Source organism: Fomitopsis serialis, assembly GCF_022376445.1.
Source record: "Fomitopsis serialis strain Sig1Antser10 chromosome Unknown B0H18scaffold_54, whole genome shotgun sequence".
In the NCBI taxonomy this organism is placed as follows: domain Eukaryota; kingdom Fungi; phylum Basidiomycota; class Agaricomycetes; order Polyporales; family Fomitopsidaceae; genus Fomitopsis; species Fomitopsis serialis.
This window is the reverse complement of record NW_025955014.1, coordinates 194,871-215,137: the sequence shown is the minus strand read 5'-3', so window position 1 is coordinate 215,137 and position 20,267 is coordinate 194,871. Positions and strand designations below refer to the sequence as shown.

At 59.1% G+C, this 20,267-nt stretch overlaps 6 protein-coding genes across 6 annotated transcripts; 3 read left to right on the top strand and 3 right to left on the bottom strand.

The window, feature by feature from the left end:
* Window positions 1-626: 626 nt before the first annotated feature.
* B0H18DRAFT_1018321 (cytochrome P450) lies at window positions 627-3,236 on the top strand. The gene is made up of 13 exons (XM_048029366.1): window positions 627-717; window positions 750-862; window positions 917-1,049; window positions 1,109-1,336; window positions 1,437-1,585; window positions 1,698-1,813; window positions 1,879-1,989; window positions 2,142-2,308; window positions 2,369-2,391; window positions 2,463-2,544; window positions 2,597-2,713; window positions 2,778-2,924; window positions 2,983-3,236. The coding sequence occupies exons 1-13, from the start codon at window positions 683-685 to the stop codon at window positions 3,065-3,067; spliced, it is 1,506 nt and encodes a 501-aa protein (XP_047891356.1). The 5' UTR covers window positions 627-682; the 3' UTR covers window positions 3,068-3,236.
* A 47-nt stretch (window positions 3,237-3,283) lies between these two features.
* Window positions 3,284-4,756, bottom strand: B0H18DRAFT_519072 (uncharacterized protein). The gene is made up of 4 exons (XM_048038414.1): window positions 4,393-4,756; window positions 4,002-4,335; window positions 3,852-3,914; window positions 3,284-3,796 (listed from the first exon to the last, which is right to left on the bottom strand). Exons 1-4 carry the CDS (start codon window positions 4,710-4,712, stop codon window positions 3,683-3,685), a joined length of 831 nt encoding a protein of 276 aa, XP_047891355.1. The 5' UTR covers window positions 4,713-4,756; the 3' UTR covers window positions 3,284-3,682.
* A 171-nt stretch (window positions 4,757-4,927) lies between these two features.
* Window positions 4,928-6,783, bottom strand: B0H18DRAFT_1212655 (uncharacterized protein; the record flags this gene model as incomplete). The annotated part of the gene is made up of 4 exons (XM_048036487.1): window positions 4,928-5,929; window positions 5,985-6,529; window positions 6,577-6,604; window positions 6,718-6,783. 4 exons carry the CDS (start codon window positions 6,781-6,783, stop codon window positions 5,012-5,014), a joined length of 1,557 nt encoding a protein of 518 aa, XP_047891354.1. The 3' UTR covers window positions 4,928-5,011.
* A 997-nt stretch (window positions 6,784-7,780) lies between these two features.
* On the top strand, window positions 7,781-10,039 carry B0H18DRAFT_1018313 (uncharacterized protein). The gene is made up of 2 exons (XM_048029365.1): window positions 7,781-7,914; window positions 8,158-10,039. The coding sequence occupies exon 2, from the start codon at window positions 8,186-8,188 to the stop codon at window positions 9,800-9,802; it is 1,617 nt and encodes a 538-aa protein (XP_047891353.1). The 5' UTR covers window positions 7,781-7,914; window positions 8,158-8,185; the 3' UTR covers window positions 9,803-10,039.
* Window positions 10,040-11,537: 1,498 nt separating this feature from the next.
* On the top strand, window positions 11,538-12,468 carry B0H18DRAFT_1018311 (uncharacterized protein). Its single transcript, XM_048029364.1, has one exon. The coding sequence runs from the start codon at window positions 11,636-11,638 to the stop codon at window positions 12,404-12,406; it is 771 nt and encodes a 256-aa protein (XP_047891352.1). The 5' UTR covers window positions 11,538-11,635; the 3' UTR covers window positions 12,407-12,468.
* Window positions 12,469-12,621: 153 nt separating this feature from the next.
* On the bottom strand, window positions 12,622-19,480 carry B0H18DRAFT_910408 (multidrug resistance-associated ABC transporter). Its single transcript, XM_048041545.1, has 20 exons — window positions 18,400-19,480; window positions 18,090-18,170; window positions 17,042-18,040; window positions 16,966-16,991; window positions 16,437-16,911; window positions 16,113-16,375; window positions 16,027-16,060; window positions 15,946-15,972; window positions 15,858-15,899; window positions 15,736-15,804; window positions 15,329-15,684; window positions 15,227-15,275; window positions 15,138-15,170; window positions 14,717-15,080; window positions 14,547-14,664; window positions 14,051-14,494; window positions 13,646-13,997; window positions 13,527-13,590; window positions 13,081-13,473; window positions 12,622-13,022 (listed from the first exon to the last, which is right to left on the bottom strand). Exons 1-20 carry the CDS (start codon window positions 19,063-19,065, stop codon window positions 12,817-12,819), a joined length of 5,061 nt encoding a protein of 1,686 aa, XP_047891351.1. The 5' UTR covers window positions 19,066-19,480; the 3' UTR covers window positions 12,622-12,816.
* Between the last annotated feature and the right edge of the window lie 787 nt (window positions 19,481-20,267).

Here is a 20,267-nt window from a genome sequence, read left to right as displayed (position 1 = left end):
TCGAGGGAGGATTACTCCCTGCTCGTTCCGACTGTTGGTTCGAGGCATAACCATTGCGTAGGATTCTTGATTGTGGAGCTTAGGATAAATTGTGGAGCTTAGGATAGCCGGGTGGATGCCGCCAACGAGCCGTCGATCCATTGACTCTAGATCTTCTCCCAGGCTTAGTGTCGATTTGCGCGGCTGGTCCTTCCGCTTGGACTGTAGCTGTCTGTGAGACACTTCCCTCCGATGTCATATTCAGAGCCTCCTGTCCAGCTCATCCGGCTGCGAGGCGCCAGTGGGCGTGCTCAATTGTTGTGCGGACCGTGGTTTGGGCGTCTGAGCGATCGTCTCCTACGGCCCTCACCTCATACAAGACGCTCGCCGGCTTGTATGGTCTGCAACGGAGACTAGCGCGCGCGGTACATGGCCCTACAGGCCCTGAGGGATCCTACAGGTCTGTCGCGATCGGAGCCGCGACAGACCGTAGAGCCACACTCATACGATGCGCTCTTCTCGCCGCGCACGGGGAGTGCTATATTGCGTCTCATCAATTGAAACACGCCCGGCTCGGGGCGCCGGTCTCCTATGTGAGACCTCTGTATTGTCTCCTACGTAAACATATGCCCAGTCCAAACCATTCATAAAGTCCGGACTTTGAGTCGCCGGCCTTGTTCTCCCCGAGTTCTGCTCGCTGAAAATGGGTGTCGTCGTACCGCTGCTCCTGGCCCTGCTGTCCTTCCTCATCTACAGGTTCTGGCGGTCAGGCGAGATGTCTCTCTTCCGCCGGGCCCGTCTCGTCTCCCTATCATAGGCAGCGTGCACCGTCTTCCGTTCGGATACCAACAGCACACTTTCCTTGATTGGAAGAAGATCTATGGTATGTCCATACTCCTACGTTCGACCGTTTCCGCATGAAGCTGTTTGGTGGTAGGCGATGTGGTATATCTGCAGATCTTCAGTAAGCCTGCGGTAGTCCTCAACTCAGCCAAAGCCATGCAAGAGCTGCTCGACAAACGCGGCTCCAAGTATTCCGACAGACCACGGAGCGTCCTCATATCTGAACTGTACGTCTTATGCGTGAATATAGGCCCCGTCTGTTCTCATACCTCCGTCCTCGCTTCAGGATTGGCATGACGAATAACATTACCATTCTGCCTTATGGAGACCAATGGCGTCGCCAGCGCCGTTGGTTCCAGACCACCTTCCAAGCTGCCTCTGCGCTCGAGTCCTACATCCCACTTCAGCGCCGTGAATCTGTCAGACTACTTGCAGGGTTACTTGACGCATGGCAGAGCAACAAGGACAAGGCAAATCGCGAAACAGGCAAGGACGTCCTTGCAGGAGTCAGGAGGTAAGTCCGCCTTCACGTAATTGCTGGGATGCACGATCTCTGACCATTGCCTACGAACAACGCTCGCTTCGCTCCGACATCGATCGTGCCGCCCTTATAGGTATGTTGGTGCGATGATGATGGAGATTGCCTACGGCCACAGTGTCGCGTCGCTCGACGACGAGTTTGTCGTCTTATCCGAACGTGCGCTCGGAGGGACACTGCAAGCCGCTACCTCCGTCGCGTCCCTCGTGGACTTCTTCCCATTCCGTGAGTAGCCTGGTATATCGCTCTCCTAGCCCTCCCCCTTCTGGCTGCTCTTCGTGGCTATCCCACTCATCGCCTCCGTGCTGACTGCTTGCTCGTGCCTGTGCGTACTCAGTGACGTACCTGCCAGCGTGGATGCCCGGTGCAGGTTTCCTGGCGAAGGTAGCCGAGGTCCGCGAGCTCGTACGCGTGATGATCGACGTGCCGTACGAGCGTGTGCAAGCCTCCATTGTGCGTGTACTTGCCGCACTCCGTTCGCAGTGTATAATGGAAGCCTCGCCTTGAATCTTATGTAGGCCAAAGGAACCGCGCGGCCGTGTTTCCTCACGTCGCTCCTTGATGAGTATGCCAAGGATGGGCAGATGTCTGAGTACGACAGAGCTGATGTGAAGGGCGCTGCGAACATTGTGTATGGAGGTATGCTTCTCCAGTTTTCCTCCATCTTGTTCATCCTCTCACCAGCCCTTGGATACCCAGCGGGAACGGATACTGTAGGCGCCACTCTTAACGTGCCTCAGATAACGGCACACCTACACACTGATTCTAACGGACGCTCTAGACCGCAACCGTCCTCGCGTCCTTCCTCCTCGCCATCGTCCTGCACCCCGAGGCGCTCAAGAGAGCACAGGCTGAGATCGACAGCGTCATCGGCACGGAGCGGCTTCCCGAGTTCGAGGACCGCCAGGCGCTGCCATATCTCGATGCGTTGCTGAAGGAGGTCTATCGGTGCGTCCCGTTCCGTCTCTCCTAGTCTGCTGGGCGACACCGATTACGTGTCAATTACAGATGGAATCCGCCAGTTCCGCTCGGTACGTCACCGTCCTTCCTTACCTTACTGCAGTCGGCTCACTCCGTGCTCTCGCGACGCTGCCGACACTAGTAATCCCGCGTCAGGTCACGGAGGACGACACATACCGTTCGTACACAATCCCAGCAGGCTCGGTGATCATGCCGAACATCTGGTACGCTCCCTCTGTCAACATTGACCATCATTCACGAAGCCGTTTATTGCAGGGCAATCACCCGCGACCCCGAATGTTACTCACAGTCTGCCGATTTCAGGCCCGACCGCTTCCTCTCCGCCACTCCCGAGCAAGACCCTCGCGAGTTCGCGTTCGGCTTCGGTCGACGGTGCGTCTCCAGTTCCACCCCCATCATGTCTAGCCGGCTGACTGAGCTAACTGTTCGCACACAGATCGTGTCCGGGCCAGGCGTTCGGCGACTCCACCGTCTGGCTCGCTGCGGCGCGCATCGTCGCCGCGTTCGACGTCACCAAGGCGCGTGACCCCACGACGGGTGAGGAGATGGACGTGGAACCGAAGTTTGCGTCCGGTATGATCAGGTACGTGTCCATCGAAAACTGCGCGTCGGCGAGGGTGCTGAAGGTTATTGCGGTGCAGCCATGTGCTGCCGTTCCCGTTCGAGGTGCGCCCGAGACTGGAGAGGGTCGTGAAGCTTATCAGGGAGTTGGAGGCTGAGGCTTGAACTTGAAGCTTGAAGTTTATTAGAGCATGCGGAGGCCTGGAGGTAGTGTATTTTGTCTTCGTTCGTGATGCTTATACTAGACTGGTATCAATGGCTGTTGATCCCGTACACCTGTTCGAAGCTGGGTAAGGTTGATTCGAGTAAGAACTCTTACAGGAACAGGCTTCATGGTCATTACAGGGGTCATCGAAAGACGAGGATTGAAGGCGCGTAGGGATGCAGTTTGTAGAGATCACCGTCAGCGGAAGCAGGTCATAAAAGCCTCCGAGTTATGCATAACCAGACGCTTCCTATTCGTGCATATATGGCTGCACAGGTCCTTCATAATCGGCGCCCTGCGTTCGAACCCGGTAAGTTACCCAGCACCACGCCGTGGCATACCAAACCCTTGTCTCGGTATGATAAGCATAATTGACTTCCCCATCAGTACACACATCGAAGTCGACGACGGTATGTTGCTCCGGTGACACGGGCTCCTCTTCTATCATACAGACCACGGGGCTCCGCTTTCCTCCCTCAGCGATGTCGAGGACTACTGTCTGTGGCAGCGAATGAGGCTCATCCGAATCCTGCAGTACGCACACTGAGACTCGAAGTTGAAGCTCGTTAGCCTCCCTAAACGCGCCTTGCCAGACGGAGGACGCTTGCGTCCTCGACCTGGCCAGCGAGGGGCGCGTCGTTTCGCAGAGGGGAGATATCCTCGCCCGTGACCTTGACTAGCTGAAGCGGCTAGGGGTGCCTCGTCAACGACGACCCAAGCATACGCAAAGACCAGCCCACTCACATCAGCCGTGCTAATAGACATCCTCCTTGCGAGCATGTCTACTGCCCGGCCTGCACCGATGTTCTGCACCACACGATTAGCACCACTAGCGCTGCATAGCAAAGCGCACTCAGGCTGAAGCACCTGCGGCCACAGGTCTCCCGCACTTACCTTCCTGAACCAATACACATTTTGCGTCCCGGCGGCACTGCCTGTATTTCGAAGACCTTCCTCGACCTCGACCTCGACCTCGACATGCAGTCGCTCGCCAACGGGCACGTTCACGCTCGGCCTGTCGTCCTTCGGGTCCGCGGGTTGGGCACGACGGCGCATCTGCATGAGAGCATTCTGCTTGTTCACTGGTTTCTTTGCGCGTGCAGCAGGCTTCGACGCGGAAGAAGAAGTGGTAGGGAAGTTCTTTACGAGGAGATCGCGTGCGGCCTGGTTCTTTGGCGGTGGATTGGGTGTTATAGGGCTGCACGAGTGCGACGATGGGTCTCTGTGGCTTTGAGAAGGCAATGTGAGTAAGTAGGAGCAGTGATTCGCTGGGGACGATACACACTACGCGCAGAAACACCTGCCGCATCTCCCACACACCGCTGGTGTCCTGCTCTCCTGCCCTCGTCCCTCTTCGTCGCGCACTGCACTGTCCAAGCTCGGCCTCCCGCACCCATCTTTGGCACACTTTTCGCGTGCGAGCGTCGTTCGCGCCTCACCAACGGACGCCATACGCTCAGCCGCGACTGGGCAGCCATGGCGGTCTGGGGCGACGTGGTCTCTGCAGAACAGGCGATCGCAAGCACAGCGGATGGGGAGAAAGTCGTTGAGATTGCAGGACGAGAGTGCGCAGTGCGCGCCGATGGCTGGGAGGGCGTTGGACATGATGGCGCGAGCGGGTCGAGGTGGAGGTTGGTGCGTGTCTGCGCGCGACGCGTCTGTGGCGCTCCGGTGGCTGAATGTACCCGTCCCTCCTCCTCCTCCTCCTCCTCCTCCTCCTCCTCCTTCGCGTCTGGCTGGCAGTCCATTGATCGTTCCGTGCAGCATTCGACGCACTCCAAAACCTAACGATATATATACATTTGAAAGCTGCGCGCTCGTACATCACTAAAGCTACTCGTTGTGACCTCAACTCCCAAGCTCCAACACCAGTCTCTCCAGCATGACCATGTCGTGCTCCTTCGTTATGAACCCCAAGGCCGCGCCCCTTCCGGCCAGGCAACATCAGTTGTATTCAAATCGTGAGGATAGCGCATCTGGCCGTCAGGTCCGCTCCAGTCGAAGTCAATCAGCCGCGGCTGCCCGGTCGAGTCGACCAGCATATTCACGCGGCGAAGATCACCGAAGACGAATTGTGCTTCGTGTAGTCCCTCGAGTGCATCCCGCAGCTTCGTGATACCGTCTTGCGACGCTTTCGCGTCCTTGGTTTCGTCAATATATTCTGTGATGACCACGAACAGGTCGCCGACCGAAGCTTCCCTTTGGCAGTGCATCAGCCGCGCGGCCACCCCACGCTCGTACATGAATTCGTGCGCCTCCTTGCCGGATCGGTGCACGAACTTGACGACACATCGAGTACCGGTTTCCCCACCGCCATTTGCCTCCGCGACGAAGCTCATCCTGCGTTCCGGGATTCGAGAGAGATATCTCAACTTGACCGTCCTTTCGTTTTTAGCGCGCGCATCAGGAAGGGGTCGAGACGATGCAGGCGGCCCTGCTTGCCCGTCCCGGTGAAGAGTGACACCGTCGTTCGCCTCGTACGACGGGAAGCACGGCGCGGGAGACAGCTCGTCGGGACGGGTGGGGCGCCGCATGTCGCGGTAGTACGTGCCCAGGCCGTCCAGGCATTCCCGCAGGCTCTTCAACAGAAGCGCGATCTCCGCCACATGCTGGGTGCCCGCAGTCACAAATCCCATCTCGTTGGCCTCGAAGCCCGGTGTGGTAGAAAGAGACGCGAGAGGCGGGACGAGGCTCGTGAAGGGCGTGATGCGCTGTGAGATAGCGACCCCGTTGACGAAGATGGCGCCGGAAACGGAGACGTGAGGTCCGGCGATGGCGAGGATGAAGGCGGGCATGCATGAACAGTGCCGCAGGTCGTCGAGCTAGAGAGGGCATTCAGCAGTCATGACGGAACACCGAGCAGCGTGTAAGACGCACCGTTGAATCGATACAGGTTAGCTGGTAGGCTTTCTCGGCCTGTTCAGTAGGGCAACAGTCTCCGAGACCAATCCCATTCCTGACCTCGGAGATGAGCTTCAGCATCGTGCGGTAGCCCGGATCTAAGGGTTTATACAAGCCACAAACAGCAGTCTGACTACCATCAGGCGAGTGTGACACCGTTGCACTATAACGGCCGAGCTCGGTCAAGGCGTTTTCACCGAGGAACGCTTCTAAGGGTGGCCCAATGTCATAATGACGATCTGTCTTTGTGGGATAGAATCGGGTACTGCGCTCGATGAACACCGTGGCGGCCTTGAAGTCGTCGAGAGTGAGGTTGGCAGACTGGAGCGGGCGACGGAGCTTCAGCTGGAAGTCATGGAACACGCGATGGTAGAGAAAAAGGTCAGTCCCACCGAGGGACAGGGGGCGTCCGTTGTGCACGGCCTCGTCACGGTTGCTTGCCTGTGTTTCGAAAAGAGCGCTGTTCTTGGCGCCAGCGGAGGGGCTTTTGCAGCTCTTCCTCAGGTTGTTGACGGCTTCCGCTGTCATTGCTGTTAGCGACGGCGACAATGCATGACGAAAGACGTACTGCGTCGGGAAGGGATGGACGCATTGCGCTGAGAGCGCGCTCGGTCAGCTTCCTCAGAGCTCGAGGTTAGCGCAGGCATCGACACAAAGGCGATTGCAAACGGCTAAATAGCACGACCACATCATGCTCGAGTTGACCTACAGCGTTGTCACCCCATTGTCGCCACTGCTTGTCCAGGTCGATATTCTCGAGCGCTCGTTCTGCCATTAGTGTGGTACAACGTTCGGGCACGTCCAAGGGCTTCGCAAGCTAACATAAAAACAGGCTTGTCAGCGATGCTTTGGGGGTACAGGCCCCAGGTATTACCTCATAAAATTTGACGACCCATGATACATCGGGAGAAGGATCATGAAGCCTGGCTATTGCGGCGGCGGGTTGGAGAAAGAGCCACACTTGATCGTTGCAGAGGCTTCAATGAAGTGAAAGCCAATGTAGACGTTTGTGGCATCATCTCTGCGATAGATGTGCACTCGATGGTAGTTCGACATGGCGATTGACAGGGGGCCGCGGATTCAACGCGGTCACGATCACGTGCACGACGCGACACGACGGGGACGCGTCCGCCCCCACTAAGTAACTGATGTTAGGATGCACCTCCAGACGGATGCAACGAAATGATTGTTGGAGCATACGGTCAGAAACGAGCTCGCAAGCTCGGCCGCGATAGTACCTCGCCGAGAGTGATAAGGGGAGGGGGTATATAGACAGAGTTTTCGTGTACATACCTCACACGATTGCCTTCGGGCATCGTCCGCGCCCGGGATACTCGCGCTCGTCGAACGCCGTTTAGCTTGTTCTCACAATGATAGCCGTCATGACGGTCGTTCCGAGGGAGAGCCAGAGAATGAATGACGCTCAGAACCTTGCCCGCAACATAATACAGTCAGAGAATAATACGGCGAGGTAGTAGTGCCGTCGTTAACACCACTGGCAGGTCATACATGGCCCTGAGTGACAAGTGCGCCAAGTGAATGCAAGCCGCGCGGGTACAGCCCTCTCGATCGAGTGAGGCAGGCAAATTTGGGCTGCCGCTTAGACGACATGACGCTAACGAGCTCAAGAGGGAGACGGGTGTAGGAGAGCTCTCCTCTCGGGTCGTTGACTCAAGCATACGATGGCCGGGGCGGCGGGCGGGGCGGGCCGAGGGGGCGGGAGAGGCACGTGAGAGTCGCCACAGACGCGCGGCGACGGCGGGCGAGAACGCGTGTCCGCATTCGACTCGCCTCCTTCTCCTCGTCCTCCATCCTCGCCCTCCACCCGCCGTGTACCATAGCCCCGCGCCGCCCATTTCCGCCGCGCGAGAAAAACAGAGCGGTCGCGTGCCCACGCGCTGTAACAGTGAGTCCCCACCTTCCTCGGCCTGCTGGCGCCGCCTGCCGTCTTGCGATATGTCCGTCCTCGCGAGACCTGGCGCGACGGCTCCACGCCCCACGACTGCCCGTACCGTCTGCGCTGCTCGCGTGCGTGCAGGTATGATTTCTGTGTCCACTTTTCGACGCGGCGACCAACCGTGGTCTAGACCCACCCCGGCGTGCTCTGCTGACTGCGCCCGTCCCTCACGCACGCTAATGCACCCCCCAGTCTGTCCCACACACACATCCCGCCCGCCATGCCCGACTCCGCCACCGAGTACTTCCACACCGTCGTCCCGTTCACCCCGTACGCCCTCCGCAGGCACCTCCTCGCCCTTCCCCACGAGACCCTCAACGCCGTCGACGCCCTTCTGCGCTTCGTCCTCGACGCCCCCTGCCCACCCACCGCCGCCCACGACGTCCGCGCCGCCTGGGACACCGCGCAACACGAGGCCGCCTGGCGCATCGTCCAGCTCCGCAAGAGCCACCCGCAGCCCGTCCCGCCCGCCAACCTCAAACGCACCCGTGACGACGCGTCCCCCGGACCCGCCCCGTCCGCTGCCGCCGCCGCCTCTTCCTCCTCCAAGCGCGCCAAGACAGACAGCAGCCCGTCGACCGCCGTATCATCCTCGTCAACCACGCCGGCCGCAAACGCAGACGCAGACGACCCACCCGTCCTCACCCTCCACGCGCTCTCCCTCTCCTCCCCCATCCGCAAAAAGGCCGACATCACCGTCCACAGACACTCCCTCCGCCTCACCTCCGGGCCCCTCGACGCCCGCACGCCCGAGGCCCCGCCCATCCCACTCGCCGCGCTCCGCCGCGCGTTCCTCCTCCCCACGCGCGGGAAGGCGCGCCCCCACTGGACGGTCCTCTTCATGCCCTCGGACGTCCCCGTCGCGCCCGGCAAGGCCGGCGCAGAGGCGCGGGGCCGCGAGCGTGCGGGCGAGCAGGCGCCGTCCGTCGCATTCGGCGTGGACGCGGTCCCGGCGGCGGCGCTGAGCACGTCGACGTACGCGGAGGACGGGAGCGCGCGCACGGTGGCGGCGCGCAAGGGCGAGCCGGCCGAGCCTGCCCTCCGCGCGTTCCTCAGCCACTTCCACACGCCGCCGATCGAGCCGAGCACGGACGTGTTCCGGAGCGCGGCGGGCGAGGGCGTGGCGGGCGTGGAGGCGTACCGCGGTGCGAAGCCGGGCACGCTCTGGTTCCTGAGCGAGGGCGTGCTCTGGGACGGCCGCCCTGCCGAGTTCTTCGCCCTCCACGACGTCGCCCCGGCGGACGGCGACGACGGCGAGGAGGCGGTCGAGGGCGTGCGCACGATCAGCGCGACGGGGCGCACGTGCACCGTCGTTGTGCGGCGGGTCGAGCGCACGGACGGGGAGGGGGACGAGGAGGACAGGGTGGTGGAGGTCGACTTCGCGATGGTGGACGGGAAGGAGCAGGAGGGCATCGCGCGGTGGGTCCGGAGGCACCGACACCTGTTCGGGCGGCGCGACGCCCCGCCGCGTCCCTCCGGCTCCGGCCAGGCGGGCCCGAGTACGAGTACGGGTGCGGTGGCTGCGGGGGACGAAGACGAGGAGGACGAGGATGATGAAGACTTTGTAGCGTCGGAGTCGGACGACGGCTCCGCGACGAGCGAGTCCGATTCGGACGGGGAGGGCGCGGAGAGCGTGGAGGACGCAGAGGCGTCCGACGCTGATACGGAGGACGGGGAGGAGGGCGGGCTCGACCCCGCGCACCACCCGCTCCTCCGCCCGGGCGCGATGCCGAAACGCATGTCGCGTGCGGCGATGGAGATGGTCGTCGGCATGGTGGAGAAGGACCTCGTCGGGGTGGCGGGCGGCGGGGACGAGGAGGACGAGTTGGCGGAGTGACTGGGACTGAGCGCTGCGCGTGGTTGTGGTGATGGCGGTGGGTGGACCGGCGCGGGTGCGGACGGTTTGTACGACACGGTGACGGCGATGTTCACGAGCACACTATCATACGGCTATGCATGTCGGCTGCAGGTTATGACACGGATTTTGAGAGTCGGGCTCTGATTTGCCGACGGATATACATGACGCTGGACACTGGGACGCATCGCACGGCCCCTTCTGTCGTGGTCTTTCGCCTCTGAGTCAGGGTGGTAGGTTTCGACTGAACGGTCGTCGCCGGAGTTGAAGGGAGTGTCGTCCCTTCATTCTGCGATGCTCCTTTCAGAACCTCGGCGGGATCCTGTCTCTAGTCCTCCCCCTTCCTGGGCATCGTTTCTTTGCTCGAGGTAAGTACTTACATTGTGACTGGACTTAGGAGGGTCGGGACGCGTCCGAGGGACTGAGTCGCGTCGTGCACGTGAGCGTGACTGCGTCGAATCCTCGGTCCTCGACTCCCTGTCCCTTCCAACTTTGACCACCCAGACTGCCCCCTCGTCGGCGCCATGTCGGAATGGCATCGAGTGCACACACTGCGCAGAGATGGGGCCACAAACGTCTACATTGGTCATGATTTCGTCAGAGCCTCTGCAACCGATCAACTCAGGCCCTTCGTCGACGCCGCCGAACGGAGAGTCGGGCTCTCTGAATCATGCGACGCGCAAACCGAAATCTACGAGGTAACGCCCTAGTGCGCGTACTCCCAAAGCCTCTCTGACAAGCGTGGCTCTGTGGTAGCTTGTGACGGCCTTGGACGTGCCCGATATTTAAACCGACGAAATGGTGGAACGAGCAATCGGGAATATCAATTTTAGGAAGCAGCGGCGATGTGGGTTTACAGTTGCTGTAGGTCAACTCAAGCATGATGTGGTCGTGTTATTTGGACGTTCGTACTCGCTTCTGTGTCGATGCCTACGCTGACCTCGTCTAGCGATCGGCTCCCAACCCGTCACTTCGACCTCTGGCTCTCAGTCCAATCAGCCCGCTCCTCCCCAGTGCAGTACGTTTCTCGCCGCGCATCGCCATCAACACTAATGACAGGGACAGGCGAGGCCACACTTATCCGGAACATGAGGGACCAGTGCACCGCGCCCTCGACCGGCGCACAGAACGACGCTCTCCTTCGGACACAGACGACGAGTTGCGACGAGGCCGTGTACAACGGACGCCCCCTGACGCTCCTCGGGCCGTACCTCTACATCTACCACCGCGTGTTCGCTGACTTCCAGCAGAAGCTCCGGCGCCCGCTCGAGTCTGTCGGCCTGACCACGGAAGACCTGCAGCACGCTAAAGAGTTTATCGAGCGCAGTGCCCTGTTCTATCCCACAAAGATGGACCGTCTGGACAGCCTCAAAGAATACATTGAAACATCCCTCGGTACAGGCGCCTTATCCCATATGCACCTTCGTACTGGATCGGTGCCATACATGCCTGATGGCATGCTGCTTGCTGTGTGTGGTCTGTACTCGTCCACTCAACCGGGTGTCACCCGAATGCTGAAGCTCGTCGTCGAGCTGACGAACGGGATTGGTCTCGGAGGATGTGATCCCGCTGAACAGGCCGAGAAAGCCTACCAGCTGACGTGCATCGATTCAAAGGCACGTCCCACCCGCCGCTCAGCGTTCCATCGTGATCGCTCACTGCCCATCCCAGCTCGATGACCTGCGGCACTGTTCATGCATGCCCGCCTTCATCCTCGCCATCGTTGGCCCTCACGTCTCCATCTCCGGCGCCATCTTCGTCAACGGGGTCGCTATCTCGCAGCGCATCACGCCCTTCGTCAGCCTCGTCCCGCTTATGGCCGACTCCGCTACGTTCCGCGCTGATAACGCGATGGGGTTCCTCAACCCACGGGACGAGCATGTGGGACAGATCGCGTTCCTGTTCAGGAGTCTGCGGGAATGCCTGGACGACCTAGACACATACTACGGCGACATGCGGAGGCCCGCTAGTCTGCCCGGCCCCGGCGAGCTCTCTCCCGCGCCGCACTTCCGGTCGTTCGAGGTCGCTGGAGAGACGGTCGAGCTGACGTATCTCTCCCGGATGCCGGACCACAAGATGGTCTTCGTCGCAGAGGCGAATGGCGGCGGGGAGCAGCGTACGCGCTGCGTCGTCAAGTTTGCCTACCAGTACGGAAAGGCGGCGCACGAGTTCATGTACGCGCGCGGGGTGGCCGCGCGGCTGATGTACTGCCAGAGGGAGGTTTCCGTCGGCGGCTTCTGCGTCGTCATCACGGAGTACATCGACGAAGCCGAGAGCGCCAGGGCGTCGCACGCTGGGATCGCGAAGCTCGGGGACGCACTGGCGGCGCTGCACAGCGAGAGGAACCTGGTCTTCGGCGACCTGCGCTTGGACAACGTGCTGATTGACTCGACTGGGCAGCTGCGGATGATTGACTTTGACTGGAGCGGACCTGACGGCGTGATGCGCTATCCTCACGATCTGAACACTGACATCGCCTGGCCGGAAGGAGTGCGGCCTTGGGGGTTATTGACGAAGGAGCACGACGTGGCGATGTTACAGAAGCTGACGTCGGACCTTGAGAGTTGGCGGGTAGTCGGGGAGTAATGGTGTTAGAGTGTACGCAGCATTAGAATACATGTACCAATCGTAAGCGGACAACTGTATCCATATATAAACCGAGTGATTGAATGCGACTGTGCAAGCGAGCAATTCAGTTATCGGTCCAACTTGCAGCCTGAATCGTTCAGGTTAGCTCCTGTACTGTGACCTAGCCAGCGGCCGATCTCGGGCGGAAGTGTAGGTCATCCTGCCCATGCATATGCACGATGACTATCAAGGGTTGTTGTACTCTGTCAGGCCTATCAATTCGTTTACATGTGTGGTCTTTCAAACACAAGTTTTTGTACTCCCGTCCAGTTGTATGCCATGTAGTTTTGGTGATATGTAATGTCCCATTAGTCCACGTTATAAGTTACACGTCTACCATGAGTGAACCAAACGTCGTCAGACAGCTTTCACCTTGACACCCTTGCATCACGGTCAGCCTTGGCCCTCGCAACTGCCTCCAGCTCGGTGAAGGTGCCGCTTTTGAGGCACATTTGGCGGAAGATTCCACCTTCTTTTTGTATGAGGTTGAGTGGCGTGTCACACTCCGCCAGTTCACCTTTGTCGAGTATGATCAGGCGATCATAGTCGATGACCGTGCGCAGACGATGCGCGACTGCAAGAAAGGGACTTTCAGATATGTGCACACACCTTCCACCATGCTGCGAGCTCACCAGTCAAAAGCATGGAGTCGTTGAACTCCTCGCGGATCGTCGCTTGGATCTTGGCATCGGTCGCAAAGTCGATACTACTTGTCGCCTCGTCCAGCACGATGATGGAGCTTCGGCGAAGCAGCGCCCGGGCCATAGCGATGAGCTGTCTTTGACCTTGCGAAAAGTTCGAACCTCCAGGAGAAACTTGCGTTTCGAGAGACACGGTCGTTTTTGCGTCCGTTTCAGTGGCAGTCGTCGAAACCGAAGCAATCGTTCCTTCCCTACCCTCATGGCCTTCGTGAATGGACGTGGCTCGAGAAGTCGCTTGGGACGTCCGCTGTGACGCGAGTTGGCTGTCGGTGATCATCTGCACGCGATGGAGAACGTCAAGACATTCGCTATCCTCATGCTCATCTGCAACGTTCAGGTAAGTGGTGGTACATGGAAGTGAGCACCGGTCAACTCACGGAATGGGTCAAGATTGTCACGCAGAGTCCCAGAGAACAGTGTGGCATCCTGAGGGATGAACGTCTAGTGGGGATGGGCATCAGCTGAAGCGCCTCACAGTTATGTCAAAGATACGCACGATCCTCGAACGCAAGTCGTACAAGCCAACCGTCGAGATGTCGATTCCATCGATCATGATGCGGCCACTGGTGGGGTCAACAAATCGCAGGACACTCATGGCCAGCGTCGACTTTCCACTTCCAGTACGGCCCAGCAGGCCAACCCGCTCTCCCGCCTTCAGGCTGAAGGAGACACCCTTAAGGACAGCGGGAAGCTCGGGTGCATACTTGATCACAAGATCCTCCACGACGACCATTGAGTCTTTGTTCGGACCTGATGACGACGGCCAGTAAGCCGGCGGGCGGTTCGACTCGACAACGGCTGGCGGCTCCTGGGGGAGATCAAGGTACTCCACCACACGTTCAACAGAGCTGAAAACATGGTTACACCGATGAATACAAGCAAAAGCGTTGGAGTAACTCACTTCAGATCAAGCTCAAGCGCTGTCCAGAACCGGCATGCCCAGTAAACACTCGTGGTGAACGCCATAGCCGACGTGATACAAATACCAGCAGTGCCCGCTTCAACGTAGCCAGAGAGAGCGAAGAGGGTCGTGGCCAAGACACCAGTTGCACCGAGCGTGTCGAAGTACAACAGCAACCATCGGTTGGTCATCCAGAAGGTATACCACATTTGCGTAGTCAGATCTACCTTCTTGTAGAGATCGTCCAGGAACTTCTGCTCCGCTGAGAACGCGCGGACAGTGACGATGCCCTCCAGCAGCTCGTTGAAGTTAGCAAAGATGGGACTTCTTGAGTTCGACTCCATGCGACGAATGTCGCGGCCAGTGTTCAGGTATCCAACTGCTGCGCGGCGGTAGAAGAAGCCTAGAATGGTCGCGGGGACAACGAACAGAGGGAACACGACACTGAGAACGAGCATTAATGAATGTATTGTCGTTGCGTAGCCACTGCACTCACACGACAGTAATGACCGATGCAGCGAAGTTGGCAAGAGCTGTGTTGACGGCCTGCAAGGAGCTTGCCAGAGAGCCGTCGACCGTCTCAATGTCCTTGCTGAAGCGATTCAGCATGCGACCTACGGAAAAATCAGTCGCCTCAAAATATTGTCGACTGCATGCTCTGCTCACCTTGCGGCGTAACATCATGCCAGCGCATGGTTGCACGCACAACTGCCACCAGCAACCGACGGAATAGACTACGAGATGCCCTCAGCGCGCCAGTATACTGGGTAATGACCCCGGCAATGTTGACAAGACCGGCAGAGAGGGAGATCAGTGCGTAGATGCCAACGTAGAACAAGGGATGTTCCTGAGCTGTAGGCCAGTTCATCCCGATGGCCGACATATAGGGTACGGGATGATGACTCTTGTGCGCGAAGCGGATGTTGTAAAGCGTTTCGTCCAGAACGGCCTCGTGCTCAGGAGTTGCGAAAGAGTTGAATGTGTACGTAGGAATGTTATTATCCTCAGGGTCGTATGCATTACCCCAAATCTATCAGGAGGGAGTCAACCTTTGATCATCACTCCACGGGCGAGGCCAATATCTTACCTTGATCCACACTTTCTCGGAGACACCGAGAACCTGCCGGGAAGAAGTTGGTCAGAGATAGCTCGTAAACTCAGTGGTGAAAGACGCACCTGGGTCAGGATGATCAGTGTGAAGAGAATGACCCACGTCCAGTAGGATCTATGTCACGGTCAGGAAAGGATGCCATGGCATATTGAACGATGAGAGCGTACGAGGCTTTCAGGTAGGTGTTGTAGATCGACCACTTCACGCTACCAGTCTCCCTCTTCTCATCTTCAATCAACTTCCGAGGCTTCTTATCATCCTTCTTGTCAGGCTTTGCATCCGCATCCTCTTCCTCCGGGGCCTCGGCATCAATTTCGGCGTTGGGCTCTTTTGCCTTCTCTTCAGCTTCGACCTTCTCTTCCTCCTTGTGGGCTTCCACCGATTCGTCGTGGGTGATGTCATCAAGAAGACCGCGTGCGCGAAGATCCTTGACCGTTCCCTGAGTATCGATCCGACCGTCAAGCATGCGAACCAGGTAGTGGGCTCCCGGGAGCACGAGCTCGACATGGTGGGTGACCAGGATCTACCAGACGGTGACTAAGCCGCTCCCTTAAAAGGTCGAGTAAGGACTCACCACAGTGCGATTGGCGAGGAGTGGCCCACGGAACAGCTTATCGAACAGTAAGCGAGCCGTGTGGCTGTCCTGCAAGGAACGTGAGCGTTGTACTCGGATCTACACCAGAAGCTGTTACATACCACAGCGCTCAGAGGATCATCAAGGAGCACATATTTCGTAGGCTGCAGTACGTTTAGCGTTTACCCCAACCCGGATATTAGCACTTACAGCGTATACCGCGCGAGCGAGCGCAACTCTGAGCACATATGTTGAGATTCGTCAATAGAACCGGACAGGGCGACAGTCTTACCTCGCCTTTTGGCCACCCGAAAGGCTCACGCCGCTGTGCATTAGCGTCAGTCAGATGACCGTGACAACCACGCCATCTCACGCACCGAGCACCGATCTCAGTAGCGTCGCCGTCTTCGAGAATCTCCAGATCTGGCTTGAGCGCACAGCACTCCACGACTTGGTTGTACCTTTCCTCGTCGTATGGATACCCGAAGAGGATGTTGTCCTTGATCGACTGGTGCCGGAGCCACGGCGACTGCGCGGAGTACGAGATCGCGTGCATCAAGCCATGCTCGTCCACCTTCGACGAGTTCTTAGACATCACGATGCGGCCCTCGAGGCGGGTCATTTCGCCAAGGAGCGCCATCTACAGAAGCGAACATCCACAGGTCAGCTCGCCAAACGGCTTCCCTCAAGGTGCAACTCACCAACAGAGCAGTCTTCCCGCTCGCCGTCGGGCCAGTGACGACCGACAACTGGCCCTCCGGGAACATGACCGTGAGATCACGCAGCTCGAATCGATGGTCCCCATTCCCGTTCGTCGTGCTCCCAGCCGTCGACTGATTATCCACCGCGGTCTCCGCGTCGTCCGACGTGGTCGACGGGAGCTGCGACTGCGCGCGCGACTTGCGGGACCACGACCAGAACTTCCGGCCGTTCGCGTCCTTCGCCTTGTCCTTGCCCTTGTCGTCCTTCTTCTCCTCGACCTCGTTCCACTTGAAGGAGGCGTTCAGGAGGCCGAGGCCCTCGTCTTCCTCCGCTGCGGGCGGCTGGCGGCCCTTCTTGAGAGTCGAGACTTGCTCGTCTACTTCCTCCTCGTCGAGATAGGTCGCGATACGGTCCATGGCTACACCAGCTTGAAGAATCTGAACTATCCACGCCGGGATGACGTTAAGCGGAGCGCTGGAACCGCGAGGGTTAGCCATACAGAGCTTACGCGAAACGCACAACTCTTACCGAACCATGTTGAACAGCGCAATAGCCTAGCATCCCGTCAGCTCCCCGAAATCGCACACTGAGACGGAGCGCTCACCGTGAACGCAGTGCCGACGGTCAACTCGTTCCCCTGCACGACATAGACAAAGAAGGACGTGACCGACACCAAGATCGGCGCGCATATCCATATGAGCGAGAACATGACCGAGTTGAGGCGCGCCTTGACCATCCACTTCATCTCGACCTCGCGCGCGTCCATCGTGCGATTGATCCACTGCTCCTCCCACGCGAAGAACTTGATGAACTTCATCGCGCCGATGAGCTCGTTCAGCACGCCCATGCGCTTGTCCCGCGCGCTCGACACGCCCTTGTGGATGCGCACCGCGCGCTTGCTCACGATGCTGTTCAGCGGCCAGCCGACTATGAGCACGACGAAGCCCGCGAACGCGGACAGGCCGAGGAGCTGGTACAGGAACGTCGCCGCGATCACGATCTCGAACGGCGCGCCGTAGATGAAGTACGAGCCCGACACGACCTGCGACATCCGGTTCGCGTCGCCCGCCATCAGGTTGACGATCTTGCCGATGTCCGCGCCCGCCTTGGGGTCGTCGCCCTTGGAGCTCGCCTTCACCTCGGGGCCCTTCGCGCTCTTGCCCGCATCCTTGTCTACGAGGCCGGAGAAGTCCTTTCGCTTCAGCGCCTTGTCGTAGATCGCCGCCATGAGCTCCGAGCGGATGCGCGTCGCCGCACGCCGGCCGTACCAGAGGTGCTGCACGTCTGCCTGCGCCTTGCAGAGCGTCGACAGGAACGCGAGCACCGCGTAAATGTACGCGAGCGCGCGCTTTTCGGGGGTGGGGTGCTGGTGCACGTCGAGCGAGTCGAGGATACGCTTGAGGAAGAACGGGCTCGCGTAGTTGAAGACCACGCTCACGTACGTCAGCACGAAGTCGAGGATGAGGTCGAGCGAGTTCGCTGCCCAGAGCCGGCGCAAGAGCGAGCTTCGCAGTGTGCGGCTGAACTTGATGTAAAGGGGCCGCGCCTGCATTGTCGGGCTCAGCGCCCAGACGTCCGACTCACTCAGAGTAGTGTTCGTCCCCTGTGGATCCAGTTGGCTTGTGATACATGGGAGTGAACAAGAGACGTACGCGCTCGACGAGAGGCAGGATCCATGTGAAGGACATCCAGCCCCAGAGTGTCGTGTAGTCTTCTGGTGAGATGGATTGACCCTACACCGAAGTGTCAGCAAAAATGTACTCTGTGAAACATGAGCTCAAATGATTGGACTCGTCCGCTTGAGCAGTATCAATCTCGATGTCTCCCTGAATGTATATTCAAGGGCGACGCATCCTGCTTGCCCTAGGACCAACACGCTCTGCCCGATTCTGCTGCACAGGGGAGCACGGAGGCTCCTCGGACATCTCGGATATGATGCCATATGACCAATCGAACACTCACAATTTTATCCTTTTCAACCTTGCCACTCGGCACGTCCAGCGGCATGTAGAAGACGACCAGAAGCAGGAGCCCAATCGCCGCCAGGTTCGCGATGTGCCCTGCGAGGACGAACGGCGCAGGGGATGGATAGCCGCGCACATTCGAGTCGAAGAGCACGCCGCCGAACGTGAGCACGCTCGTGACGAGCTGGAGAGTAAAGAAGACCAGGAGGTCGACGGGCGGGGTCGCGGACGGCACGGCGATCGGGCGGACCGTCGCATAGAGCCAGACGGACGCGAGCGCGAAGCCTACGAGGGCATGGTGGACGTCGACCGGGCTCACAGCGAGGCTGTAGCACGCGAGGCCGAGCCAGACGAGGGACTCCGTGAGCGCGACGAGCGCGAGGACGAGGCTGCGCCAGAGCGGGACCGGCGGTGCATCTGCCTGGGCTACGCGCTCTGTCTTTTCGTCCGCGTCGAGAGCCTGTGCCTCGGGGAGGGTGAGGAAGTTGCGGAAGGGCCGCTGGATGGTGGCGACGGCGGTGCGGACGAACAGGGGCCTGGGGAGAGTGCTGGCGAGGAAGACGGCGACGAGGACGAGCGGGAGGACGGCACTCCAGAACTCGCGGACGCACGGGCTGGCGAGGTCGAGGATGCCGCCGCTTGTGCGGCAGATGTGGATGCCCATCGCGAACGATGGGGGCGCGACGTCCGGATGAGGTGGACGACGAGAACGACTCGGAGCGATCGGGTGAGGACTGGCCGCGTTCGCGCGTGAGATAAACGCGCCTGCACGCGTCTTATGGGCGCCTGTTTGCTCTTCCCAAGCGTGTTCTTTGCTCGTCCTCCTTTCCCTCGAGGCGTCGCTCCGTTCAATCACGGCTCTCTCATTACAGCATCTTTCGTACGCGCTGTAGCAACGACACGCTCCCTGTAGCGATTTACGTCCGGCGGAGGCAATCGACTGCGAGTATATCCAGGAATTATCACCACCCAGGACTGCGAGGAAGGATCTCGACTCTCTGTGGTACGTTACTGTAACGATAGTCTCGGTTGGTCTATCACATGTGCAGCAACCATTCAGTCTTTCATGAACGAGGCGTGTCTAGCTAGAAGCGATCTACCAAATGACGGAATCGTGGCATGAAGGTGCGCAAGCGATGTTCATGTATTGCTTGCAGCAGCTGGAATCGATGTGATCTTCTTCGCGCCTCACTGTGAATGATACTGGCCCACGAGATCGTCCAGGTGAGCGATGTGCCATATCTTGCTGACAACTCCTCAGTCAAGCTGAACGCACAGGTCGGACATTTGCCGTCCACACTGCAGAGAGAGTTTGAGTTTAAGCTTGCGAAAGCACCCACAGTCTGTCTTCCGTTGTCACGCCTCCTCCGTTTGCCGCTCTACAGAAGACAGTCATTTCTCAGCACTCTTCACAGGGCTTTCCATGAACTCTCAAGCGACATATCCACGCGAGGATCGTTACTTAGCGACCTCGGGTATAGGGTTCGGTATCCTTGGTGCACGTACCTGCAGAGGGATACGGTACCAGTTCCGTTGGTATAGCACTCGTATGTCTCGCCCTTCTGTTCCAGGGAGTCGCACATAAGCCGCCGTCTTGACGTATTTACACTGCCAGTGAGAATTTAGCACCCGTACGCATACGGTTGCGCCATCTGAACGCTACCATATTACACGCTGTTGCGCTGACCACTACGGCTCTGCAACATATGCGGATACTGCCCGTAGACAGATCTCGAAACAGTATACTGTACGCTATGCAAGCATTCCCAAGACGCATCGCGCGCATTGCGTTGACTGACCGGAGGAGAGCCTTCGACGCGTCGGAACGCGCTGGGCTGTGACCGCGTCGCGTCGGGGCCGAGACGC

Coding starts and splice junctions, on each gene's coding strand:
- B0H18DRAFT_1018321 (XM_048029366.1), top strand. CDS start 683: ATGGGTGTCGTCGTACCGCTGCTCCTGGCCCTGCT. Junction 1,814..1,878: donor AGCGTGTGCAAGCCTCCATT/GTGCGTGTACTT, acceptor AATCTTATGTAG/GCCAAAGGAACCGCGCGGCC. Junction 2,714..2,777: donor GCGTTCGGCTTCGGTCGACG/GTGCGTCTCCAG, acceptor GTTCGCACACAG/ATCGTGTCCGGGCCAGGCGT.
- B0H18DRAFT_519072 (XM_048038414.1), bottom strand. CDS start 4,712: ATGTCCAACGCCCTCCCAGCCATCGGCGCGCACTGCGCACTCTCGTCC. Junction 4,336..4,392: donor GGCAGGTGTTTCTGCGCGTA/GTGTGTATCGTC, acceptor GCCTTCTCAAAG/CCACAGAGACCCATCGTCGC. Junction 3,915..4,001: donor ATGTGTATTGGTTCAGGAAG/GTAAGTGCGGGA, acceptor CGTGTGGTGCAG/AACATCGGTGCAGGCCGGGC.
- B0H18DRAFT_1018313 (XM_048029365.1), top strand. CDS start 8,186: ATGCCCGACTCCGCCACCGAGTACTTCCACACCGTCGTCCCGTTCACC.
- B0H18DRAFT_1018311 (XM_048029364.1), top strand. CDS start 11,636: ATGGCCGACTCCGCTACGTTCCGCGCTGATAACGCGATGGGGTTCCTC.
- B0H18DRAFT_910408 (XM_048041545.1), bottom strand. CDS start 19,065: ATGGGCATCCACATCTGCCGCACAAGCGGCGGCATCCTCGACCTCGCC. Junction 18,171..18,399: donor AGGTTGAAAAGGATAAAATT/GTGAGTGTTCGA, acceptor ACTTCGGTGTAG/GGTCAATCCATCTCACCAGA. Junction 13,023..13,080: donor CGACTCCATGCTTTTGACTG/GTGAGCTCGCAG, acceptor CCTTTCTTGCAG/TCGCGCATCGTCTGCGCACG.